The sequence below is a fragment of the Centroberyx affinis genome, unplaced genomic scaffold, assembly GCF_046629955.1.
Source record: "Centroberyx affinis isolate AG114_WGS23_722 - 3 ecotype Tasmania unplaced genomic scaffold, CSIRO-AGI_Caff_v1 ptg001095l_1, whole genome shotgun sequence".
Lineage (NCBI taxonomy): Eukaryota > Metazoa > Chordata > Actinopteri > Beryciformes > Berycidae > Centroberyx > Centroberyx affinis.
The window spans coordinates 278,043-290,096 of record NW_027279640.1 but is presented as its reverse complement, the minus strand read 5'-3'; the positions used below and the strand labels follow the sequence as shown (position 1 = coordinate 290,096).

The 12,054-nt window shown below is 41.6% G+C and overlaps 1 protein-coding gene across 1 annotated transcript in view; it reads right to left on the bottom strand.

Annotated features, from left to right (window-relative positions):
* The window catches only part of b3glcta (beta 3-glucosyltransferase a), a 53,790-nt gene that overhangs the window by 34,393 nt on the left and 7,343 nt on the right, over nt 1-12,054 (bottom strand). Inside the window, exon 2 of the mRNA XM_071523622.1 lies at nt 11,422-11,465. Within this exon, the coding sequence (XP_071379723.1) occupies nt 11,422-11,465 (44 nt within the window). The remainder of the gene's footprint in view (nt 1-11,421; nt 11,466-12,054) is intronic.

Here is a 12,054-nt window from a genome sequence, read left to right as displayed (position 1 = left end):
GTGGGATGAGTAAATCAATCACAACCCAAGCAAACTTTGAAGAGCTGTCTTTTCACCTCCATCTTTCAGAAGGAAATCTTTCAGTCTTGGGGGAGAGCGAGAATGTGCAAGTTTCTCGCTGTTTCCAGAACTCTAGAGCAAGAGCAGCAGAGTATTAATAGATAATGACAAACCGAGGCCTGTTTTGATTTATGACTTCCTCTAGACTAACAATCATTCCACACCCAAGCTGTTGCAGCCGTCGGAGAGCACAACTTAACCAAGTCGTAAATTCACGCTCAGTTGGGTGTGGTGCAGTGGTTACAGCCAGGGAATCACAGTAATTTGGTGGCGGTTGTGCGAGTGAGCCAGTGCAACCACCTATTTCAGCACATTCAGAGGGCTACCGATTTAAATAATACAGTATTAATTCATTTAGCTCATTCCCTGCTGCTGACTGGCTCCCTGCAACTGTCATATCTACATATCATTTAAAATGTTTCCCGCACTTCCAGCCTTTCCTCTGATATACATCAAATCCCTAATAGAGCATCCTGACAAGTTTCCAGCGAAGGCATTTGAATAACAGGATGTAGGGCAAAGTAGAAGTTCACCAACGAGAACGAAGATCTGCGCATGTTTCAAGCCCTCCGTGTTGTCATATTTTTTCAGGTGATCAGAGCTAGAGGCAAATATATGCATAGACAGACAAGATCATATCAGGCTGATTTAATTCAGTGGGTACAAGACATCAGTTTAATTGGACTCAGTAGCATTAGTCATGCCCACAAGGTTCCTGTCTCATCTCATCATACACAATTCCTGTGAAACTATTTCCTTCGCTGAAGAGGGAAGGCAACCTCAAGGAAAACTGCATCTCAGAAGTCTGAGGGATCTGACAGAATTATCGGATAATTACTCATTTAAAATATTTTCCATTTGAGAAAAATAAATAAATAAAAATACAGAGCAATATGTCAATTCAGAGGAGAAGTTAGGGAAAAATATGAAGCAAATGACAATAAACAAGTCAGAAATTAAGGATAATAGGTGTAGGACTTTGCCTAGATGAAGATGGTGGCTGTGACAGGAGAGTGACAGAAGAGTGGCAGCAACAGGACTTATCAGCGGCGCTCAAGGGACGACAGCAGCCTTCCACTCGAGTCTCTTCTAGCAGAACTCCACTCTCAGGAAGAGGAGAACTGGTAAATCACTGCACTGTCACTGTCACACAAAATGAATTAAGATGTCCACTGTGATGAATTGACTGGCTTGTGAAATGTTGCCAATTAAATGGATTTTTTGTGTGTGTGTGTGTGTGTGTGTGTGACTGTGTTTGTGCATGCATGCGTGCATGTGTGTCCAGTGCATGCTTCTGCACGGCCCTAAAACAGGTCTGAAGCAAGCTTTATATAGAAGGATATCTCAGTGTGCATTCAGAAGCCTTAAAGGAAAAATCCACCCTCGGATACTCCTTCATTGTTAAATATAAATTTGTGATGTTCAATGCATTCTAGGAGTTATTTTGTGATGAGGTGTTGTAATTTGCTTTTTATGCCAGATCTACTCTACTTCAGTTTGTGAGTTAGTTTTCCAGAATGACTTTCAACAACCCAAGAGAACGGCCGGGAACTTGTTGCTTTCAATCAAAGGTGGGCGTATGGGGATAGAAATACAGCTGGCTAGCTAGCTTTATTTATTTAACTAGTTTGTAAACATTGTGGCATGTCCGTGATCTCTGCCTCTTATGGCAGTATTGCATTGTGGTCTACTGAGGCTCCTGTCTGTGGAGAAATTTGTATCTCTGTCTATGTCTATGATGGATTTCTCCCTGTATGATTGCTGAACATCGGTGCAAAATAGTGAGTCTAGAGGGGCTGACACCAAAACCTGCTGTTTACTACTGATGTTTTAGATAGCTGAAAAATGTTCTGCTATCAAACTCCAATGTAGCTGTGACGGAAATATCTTGATGTGACATCACGTTGTCCTCGTTATCCGCGGGAATAAAAATATACAACATAACACCATCACCAAACAACAAAATGGACCCAGAAATGCAAGGTACATTGCTAATAAGGGTGGAATTTACCTTTAGCAAAAGAGTTTTCAATTCATATTCCTGGGTGGCACTTTCGAAAACCTCCACAGTTGAGTGACATGAGGGCGGGCTACAAATCTTTCCCTTGTAAATGATTTTATGGTCAGTGGCAGAGAGCACTCAGATCAGGTCCAGCATCATTTTTGCCATTACCGAGAGATGAATTGTTCTCTCTGGCCTTTATATGCTTCTGCTGCACCCAGGTAACGCTCTCCTTAATCCCATTTGACAGCAGGTTGTCAGCCATTTGCAGTGGGGTCCAGAAACCCACGGGTGTTAAAAAAAGGAATTGCAATGAATCCACACTGTGCATCTGAAAGGGTTAGTCTCACCATCCCTTGAGTGTTTTTGATCTGAGCACGAGTGAGGCTCCACTATACTGATGCAGACAGACAGAGAGATTGTGTCTGCCAATAAATCTGACAGCGTTCTCATGTAACCTCACAGAAAAACGGCAGCACCGCGGCAGAAAAAAAAAAAAAAAAAGCCTGCCTGTCTGCAGTGGGGAAAATTTGTAAACTCGTCAAGACCGATGCTGAACCTACTTTATAATTGTTATGTAATCAAGGACACCTGGTAAGACAAGCCTTTGATCCCTGCCTTTGATTTGGCAGCCCTTCACATACAAGGCAAGGCTGGCTTCCTGCCTCGCCTCTCTCACTCCCAGAGGGTACAGACGCTCCACTGATATGAGTGACCCATCATGTCACATTAGCTTTCTGTTCGGTGACGGCAGGAATTATTCAAGGTTGCCGGATTTTCTGAATTTTGAGATACGGTTGGAAAATGTGTGACATATAGAGAAGTCGGGATAGCGGACGAAAGCTGGTATTTTTTCTATTAGATACGTATCATTTAACTTCAGAATCTGTGAATGCTTGTTTTTTTTTATTGTGTTTACAGTAAAACATGCTACAATAATATAATCATGTAGACATAATAAAGAAACATCAAAATCTGTAAATGTCAATGTAAGGCTTGCTGTGCTGTCTTGACACAATTTAGATTTACCTTGAGCTCCATGAGTATTTGTGGAGCTACATACTATTACTCTTTTCACTCTCTACACTTTTAGCATTTAGCACATAAACTGACATGCTGACTGTGGTTAAAGTGCAAAATGTCAGCTTCATTTTGAGGATATCTGCAGAAGAACATTTTAAGAACTAAAGCCCTTTTTGTACCCACCCTCCATTTCAGGCTGCCAAATGTACCGACAGATTAACATTCAACATTCAATAGTCACTTTTCACACAAGCAAAAGCTCTTAGTGTGTAATGGCTTAATGACTTGAAAAGTCCGCAGCCTATGAACATCACCAGGCTCTTGATATCTTATTATCAGGTTCTCTTCGAAGCCTTTTTGCATTTGTCAGGAGGAAAATTAGTCAGGAGAAAAAAAACATTTTTGTTCAAGCCAATCTCTAGCAGAGACATGACAATTAAAAAGTAGACACACGACTCAAACCATTAACTCATTGACGCCAACCATTTCGTCCATACTGTGCGGGTTATTTAAGGTCACAGTATGCTTCTTGCCCCGATGTTTCCCCTCTGCAACACTCTCTAACTTCTTCCACAAATGTATTCCCTTCCCTTAAATTTGTTTACATTCCTTAAGAAAGAAAAATATTTAATTTTTTGGTCAGGCTGGAGCTAAATTACCTTACTGTGCTGTTATGAAGTGATGAGTTGCAGAATTTTGTGAATTTCTGTTGCAACAGCGTACTTTGTTTACTTTCATTATCGCTTTCAAGGCAAGGTGCAGCGAGAGATTTAACATTCTCGAACATGTGAGGACGGGCCCAAAACATGTCTGAGAAGTGTAAAAGAGGTGTATGGTCATTCACTGATCTTAACATAAGCCGTTTTTCTTTGATGGAAAGCAGAGGGCAAGAGGAGGAAAGGGCTAGAGAGATTAACACGGATGCTAGCATGGCTTCAGGCAAAGGGAGGTAGGTGTCTGCATAGGTCAAGGCAGCTTTATAACACAAATCTAAAGTGTCTGGGGGTTTCTGCCCAGCTGAAGTGTCCTTGAGCAACTCATCTCCTGGGGGGGTTGTTCTGTATCTGACAATGCGCTCTCACCTCCTCGTATGGAGGGAAAGCATAAAGAGAATTTCCTTGCAGGGATCGAGTATAACACCTTTTTGCCACAGCAGATTGTGTAAACCTCTGGCAAGACAGCCACAACCCAGCTTACCGTTGGCCACGCCTACAGCAAATGGTATACACCCAAAAATGTTCATTATTGAAAAGGCAATTTCAGGTAAACAAGAGATTTATGCATACAGACTACATACAATGCATACACACAGGGTCCTGCACAGACCCAGACTAAAAAGGTATGATATATTTACTTGCGATTTTAATGTCAAAAAGTTGCATATTGTATAGCTTGAATATGGGGCTGGGCAATAATGAAATGTTATCGTTGATCGCCTTTCAGTGGAATCATATTGTAATGATATGGTGATTTTGGGATATCGTGACACACAATTCTGATGTCTAAATTGATAATAACAAGCAACTATTATTTAAAAACTGACATAATGAGGTAGGAAATTGTTTGAATTTTGTTTGATATCACACCTAACATTACCTAACATTTGGTTCAATAGGACGAACATTCATTTGATTATTTAACGTGATTTTGCATATGCAAGTCATATCGTGATATATATATCGAAACAATCCTTATGATTGTCGTGATATCGATTTCAACCATATCGCCCAGCTCCGCTTAAAGATGAAGAGAACCATTGGAGTTGCTTTAGCCTTGAAGTGCTGTATGTATCAATCACAGTGTGCATCTTCAGTGTTGTGCGATGGTTGTAAATGATCCTTCTGACCCTGTCACCGAGATGAAAACATAACTTCCCAGGCAGAGCTGGCATGAGCGTACTGCGGAAAACCAGAGAATGTCCATCATGTCCACCTGATCCTCTTGTCAAAATCACCAACTGTTCCTACTGAGGGAATTGATGAAATATTGTCAGCTGCTCCTCCTGGTGCAGTGCCCGTAGGGTTTTGTGCCTACGGTTACAGAATAACATAATAGCAGGTGTTAATGGAGTCAGATGAGTGTGCACTGCCTGGCAAACTGTTGGTATTCACAGATTATGCCCGGTTGCAAAAGGTGAGTCCTGTGGTTAGCATTGGCAGCGCTGAGACATGTTTGGCATCTCAGACACAGATTCCTTAGTTTCTGCCTGGCGAAGGTCATCGCATGGGGAGCTAGAGCGGCGGCTTCTCACTCAGCAGGGCCTCAGAAGTGGAGATGTGAGCACGGACTCTTGAGGTTACACTCAAAGTTAAAGGAACTAAAACATCAGACCCAGTCATCTCCTTTTGAGTGTGATTGTCCTAGCCCATCTGAAACAGCAGCTGTACACGCTGAGGGGGTGATGCACGGGAAAATAAATGTCTTTTTGCATGCAGTGACAGTGATTTAAGTTGTACAGATGTGACTTAACATGCAAATCTTTGCAAAACGATGTAGAAAGGCAGAAAGCAAAAAAAAAAAAAATCATTTACAAACGAACGTTATTGCCAAATCAAACATGACAAGCTGAAAAGAGTGTGTCATTAGGGAGTGCTTCAGCCTCTATTCCTCAAGCGGGGTCATTATGTAAACAAATGGATGGCACTCTGAGATTGTGTGTTATCTACAGGAAGCTGAAGTGGAAAACAAGAAAGATCCTTACTCTCCGAAAGGATTGTGGAATTGATCAACGCTTTAAGTGGGACACTGCGGCTGTCAATAATTTTGTCAGATTTACCATTAGGTCGTAGCAGCAGATAAGAACAGGCAGAACAAGAGTTCATGTCTCCTGTCTGGTTTGCACATTTACGAGGACACCATTTGAAATAACCTTGGAATAACTCAAATTGTGTTCTTCTTGTCTGCAGAGCAAATCTCGTTTTATCCTGCTTCTGGGAACACAGCCGGAAGACGAAGCCGAGAAAGTGTTTGGATTATATAACTTCATGGGGCCACCATTTAGCCTCTGAAAAACACTTGGAATAATTCAATGACTCACGGAGAGGATACTGGTTCAGCACTTTCAATTGCTTCTACTCTACTTGGATGATGTGGCTGTGTTCTTGCGTATGGAGTAAATCTTGTTAAACCTTGTTGCCTTTTCCATGCCTTTGGGAACGCAGCCTGAAAGTGAAGCAGAGCAAGCGTTCACTCTTTTGGTGTAAAGCGTCGTTGTTGGGCCATGCCATTTCTTCTGAGCGTGTCCCAGCGGACCGAGAGAAGGCTCTGGTGGTAGCGGAGTGACAGGAACATTAACAAGTTGAAGTTATTCATGGGCTTTGCAGGACGCTCTACAGGGAGTTGGTAAATAATTTCTCACAGTGTGTAGTCCTCTTGCATCCCCTCACTGTTGTGAATCCTCTGAGTGCAGAAGATCAAGGCCCCTGTGCTTACATTAGCAACGTTGTAGCGCACTAGCTGTTTAGGTTGCTTATTAAGCCCTGCAGCAGAAGATCGTCTCAGCACCTGTGCTTGCCTGTGCCAACTTCTCTGCGTCGTTCTAACTTAAAATTGATGCCAGTCATCAGAGGTTCAGGGCTGTCTTCAAAGGAGGGGATATAGTGGGGAAAAGGCATGGAGGCCATGGTCTGTGTTCAAAGAAAACTATTGAAAATTACAGTGTGATGTCTACTGATGCTGCCATATACCATAAACCTTTTTGGAGCCAATACTGATCAAAGCTGGGCTATGACTTTTTGAATCCTGCCCAAGAATGAAAACAGAGGTAAATTCACAATGAATGGATGGTCTTTTAATAATTTCTTGTCTCTCCATTGGAAGGGAGTGATGAGGCAATGATTGGGGAAATCACACTACACAACTTGGATCACCTGAATAAATGAACCACAATATTCAGGGATAGCCGTATGATGCAATATAAAAAATCTGCACGAAACTTGTTTGTGCATACTGAGTTAACATATGTATGTATTCCTGCTTATGCAAGAACCAAGGCAGCAAGACAGAGGGATTTCATAAAGTAGGCAATGTAGGCTAGTAGAGATGTTTTGAATGCCACAGTTCCCTAAGAAAACACCATAATATTTGCCGATTTTTTTTTTTTATTTTTTTTTTGCAGATTTAACATTCATTGGCAGTTGCTTGTTTGCATTCTTAGATCAGTATGACTGATGTCACACTATAGGAGTCCATGCATGTTTGTCCAGGTTCCAATCATAATGGGCCCAGGTGTTTGAAGCTACATCTTCTCTTTTGAAGTGAAAGATTGTCTATGCTGACCGTACCAGGTCTGACTGCACCAAAATCTGCTGATGACCAAACTATGGCTTAAACTGGGCCATGCAGTTTGCCCCAAGGTTAAGTCAGCAGGATGTTTTCATGCCCTATTTTTCTACCGACTGCCTCTATGTCCTACTGGGATATTTTGTTGATTTTGTGATCTGGATTTCGCTACATCGTACAGGTGGGAGAATTATCAATAATGTCCTGCATATATAACAGCTTAGTAATGAATGTTGGGAATGAAACTTTCAAGGAACCAAAAATCTGGCACCAATTGGCCTCTGTCTCTGTTCAGATTGTTTTGGTGAAATGGATCTAGAGGAGGGAACCAAAATTATTTTGCTTTTGGTTTGTTCCAAAACCTTCATTTCGGTTCAAAAGTCCCAATCTATATTATAATTTGAAAATGTTCTGTATTCATTGTTTCAAGACTGTTTGTTTGAAACGGTTTGTTTTTGAATGAGACTAACCAAAATGGCAATGGCTAGAGGTCAGCAGTGACCTGAATGGCTAACAATTTTGAGCTTAGCCAGCAATGGCTAGTGTACAGGAATGACTTAAATAGTAAAGATTAGGCTTAATAATGACACCATCACCCACCACTTATAACATCACAGCTACATGGCACAATAACTCTCAGAGGGAGATGGATCATGATTAACTTTAGGCAGGGCCCCATGCTCTTGGGGAAAAAATGGTACCAGAGGGCAGAGAGACGCTGAATGACCCATGTTGCCACAAGTAAAGCATGACACAGCTTGCGAACCACCCATTAGCAGGACCAACAGTTCAGTGTCCAGGACAGACCAGTTCAAGCAAATGTTTGATTGAGCGATGTAAAGAGCTGCTTTGCTGGAGAAACCTTTGTAGTATTGGTAAAAAATATTTCTCCCATACCTCAAGTTTAAGTCACCGTTCAGAGCCAAATATGAGTCCAGTTCTTGTCTACACTCTGGGTAGACGGAGCATATCACATCACGAAAAATACCAAAAGCGACTACGAATTCACCAATTGACATGTCTCTTGTCAGTCAGGGATCGGCAGATTTAATTAAAGCTGTGAAGTTTTCTCCGGTGGAAACCTTGTTTTCACATTCTGGAGATGGGAGTATTAGACTGATAAGGTTAATGTCTTTTCCCTGCAAAATTTTTGACCTTAAACAAGGAGAGATGTTCCAGAAGGAACATACGGCCTACCTAGCATCCGAGCAGAGACAGCAGAGGCCAGAGAATGCTGTGGCACGTCTGGGGCACTTGTGGTGGGAATGAATGGCTGAGGTGCAGGTGCCGGAGCTGGTGCCTGAATCAGTGGGATTTGAGAGGCAGTAAGCGTTGCAGAGGAAGATGATGAGGCTTGGGTGTTCTCCAGAGACTGGAGGCGAGCATCAATTGCTTGAATAGAATTTACCAGAGACTGTAGAGTTGATGTGAAGGCATTATCTGATGGATGAAGGGCAGCATTTGGTTGATCGGGATGAGCCGACATTCTTGCACTTGGCTTGAGGAGCTAGATGATGAGTTTTCTTTGTGCGTTTGCAACCAGGAGCTGTTGAAGGGCCAGAGGTTGCAGCGGGCTCATCCCGGACTGGTGATTCACAAACCACTTCGTTAGCCAGGTCATGGAGCTGCGAGAGCTCCAGACCCGGAGCCGGAGTAATGCCATGAGCTTTTAACATCTCCAGAATTTCTGAACCTGACTCTCCTTGACGAACAGCAATCCGAGCACTGCGCCGAGCTGCCGATGAGGTAGAAGCCGATTCAATTAATTCCACATCGAACAGTTACGTTTCTGAGTCTGACATCATGAAATAAGATGACAGGCCGAGAATTAGCAGCAATACAAAACGTAAACTCGCCATACGACCTGCACGATGACAGATGAGCGCATAACAGCAGCATGAACGGACTAAAGCGGAGAGAGAGAAACATATTTAAAAATACAGCAGCAAGATGATAGGCTAACAATGGAGGTGTGTCGCTGTGCTATTGGATAGATGTGACCAGCTGACGTGAACAGCTGATATCTCAATTGATGGCCCCGGGAAAAGACAGCAAGGAAATAATGAGTGAGCATGCGAGGGAGATGTGAATGGCAGGATGATATGAGAAGTAAAACTACAGCCTAAACATGCAAAAGATAGTCTTCCAGTGCTAAAGCTCCATTTGTTTTTGAATGAGTAACTAACCAAAATGTTATGCATATAACTTTGCATGGCGTTCCGTGAAGATTAATCCTCTGTGGAATGAGCCATAATTAATTGCTTTGTTCACAGAGTGACTTACTTTTGAGCTAATGATATAATTCCGTTAGAGTCTGCAAATTCGTAAGCATAGTGATTGTCAGGGTTTCCACCGAGGCCCAGATGTAAAATTCCATGACTTTTCCTTGACTTTCCGTAACTAAACTGGAGCGCTTCCATGACCTCAAATCTTTATTCCATCCTGGTTTGTTAATATTGTTTTTCAGCTCAGAAAAGGGGTGTCTAAAAAAGGGGTCTAAAAAGGGGTGAACAGTGTGGTTTACACTACAGTTGAGCTTGGTGTGGAGAAAAACAGCTGAAAACCACTATCTAATGTGACAAATGTGAGAAATAAGATGCAAAATACAATTTGGTATATTGCTGTAAAGTGACCCTTTTGTAAAATTCCTTCATATCCCCTAACTTTGCCAGAGAATTTACCAAATCCTCCCACTAACTCTGCCTGGAACACACCTCTAAAAACTGTGATATTTCAGTAAATCCATGAACAGTGGGAACCCTGGATTGTGAATTCATTTGTCTAAAACACGTGGAATGAAGGCAGAACGAAGGAAACAAGCTACCACCATGGTCCCGTGGTAACCAGGCAACGCCCCCCTTGGCGAGCTCTCAAAGCCACTAGCAAGCAGACGCCAGGGTCAAGAACGAGGAGGAGAAGGCGAGGGAAAGAAATAAACTTTGAACATGTTCATTGGGGTTGCTTTTCTAGTGCCTTTCTCCAACAACATTTACATCTAAAACTCTAATAACTGTCAAGACAAAAAACAGAAGAACATGATTGACCGCTTTCGCAGCTTTAGGATAATGGTTTCTTTCCAGGACATTAGACATCACTTTTTGTTCCTGGTTGTGTTTCCGTCCTTTCAGAAACACTGTTCTTTTTCCATTTTTCATTTTCATTCCCTAAACGGCTTTCCTTCTCCTGAATGGATGTGAATTGAATCTTCCCTTCATTACTTTGGCACAGCTGTCCCTAATCCTCCTTTTTATGGGGAAAAAAAAAAGCCCTTTAAGAGAATGTGCTTTAACTGAGCATGCATGTTTTTTTAAGATGACAATAATGATGTAGTAAGAAAAATGACTTCAGGAAGGAAACAGATTTAAGCAAAGTTTAAAATCTTTGAAGTTCAAATTAGTGATCAATATCTTTGTGTGTGCTTCTCATAAAGGCAATGCAAAAGAGAGAAACAGCTGTCTCAGGGTGTTTCTTTTTTCTTTCCTTCAGATTGCACCAGAGTTCTTTGTTGATGACAATTTCTGCCTAACATCATTTTACAATGAGCTATATGAAAAAGTGACAAAGTGAAAGGGTGAAACTTCCATTGAGGGCACAGAAATGGCTGACACCAGTAAAAAGGGAGACAGTAATTTCCCATTTCTGTGATGCTAAGCACCTCTGCCAAGAGCCTTACTGTCAAAATTTTCTCACACCAATAAGAAGTAGAGCAACTGAACATGTTAATTATTTATTGAGCAACTGCACACTTAGAAATGCAACAGCAAGAAAATCATCTGACACTTGAGGGAGAGGAAAGAGAGTATGGATTTGTATCGCAGTGCAAATTAAACTTTTGATCTTAAGGCCATTGATCAATCCGTTTAAAAAAAGCATGAGGGTTTATCTGAGTTGCTCAGGTAATAAAGGCTTTAATAGAGGTAAGGAAACCAGGAAATGAACGAGAAGCATAGTAATTAACAAGAAATTAGCGAGAGCCCAACAAAGCTTCAGCCCAATTTGCATACAGGAGAAGAAAAAAAAAAAAAAAATCACACAATGTCCAAGGCAATCCTTACCTGTGAGCCTTTTCCTGAGCTGCCAGTGGCAAGGTTGATGTGAACTGAAAGAAGGAAAGGAGAAAAATCATATGATTTTTGGCACTGATACAAAGAGCAACGAATCCTTTTAAACTGAACCACAGACTGTCTCCTTCTGCCTTGGGGCTAGTTCACTCCTCTAAATAAAAGCTGCCATTAAAAGACAACATCAAAAAGCAACTTGATATCATTTTTGGAAAAGGTTAGTTGGGAGGGATTTAAAAAGATACCTCGCAGCCTAATTCCTTCATGTTCAGTCTATGCTGGATTCCTGAGCTGTACACCATTCATCTATCCAAGTTTGTAATTAGAACCCAGAGAGCTTCTATCCAATTATATTGCCATCGATTCCGAGACAAGAAAATCTTAGCGAGAGGATTCCCAGGATTTCAAATCAATACATCAAAACACCAGCGTCATAGAGAATGAATTTACATACCAGTCTATATCAAATCTGGCAACAGCCTGCACTCCAACTTCAGTCAGCTTTAAATCTGATTTTAATTAGAAGATAGGGCTGAGGAGTCAAATTTATTTTCTGTCTCTCTGAAGTAGCCATCACAGGGCGACCAACAGTGTTGATTGAAGACAGAAAATCTAAAAGCAGAAGAT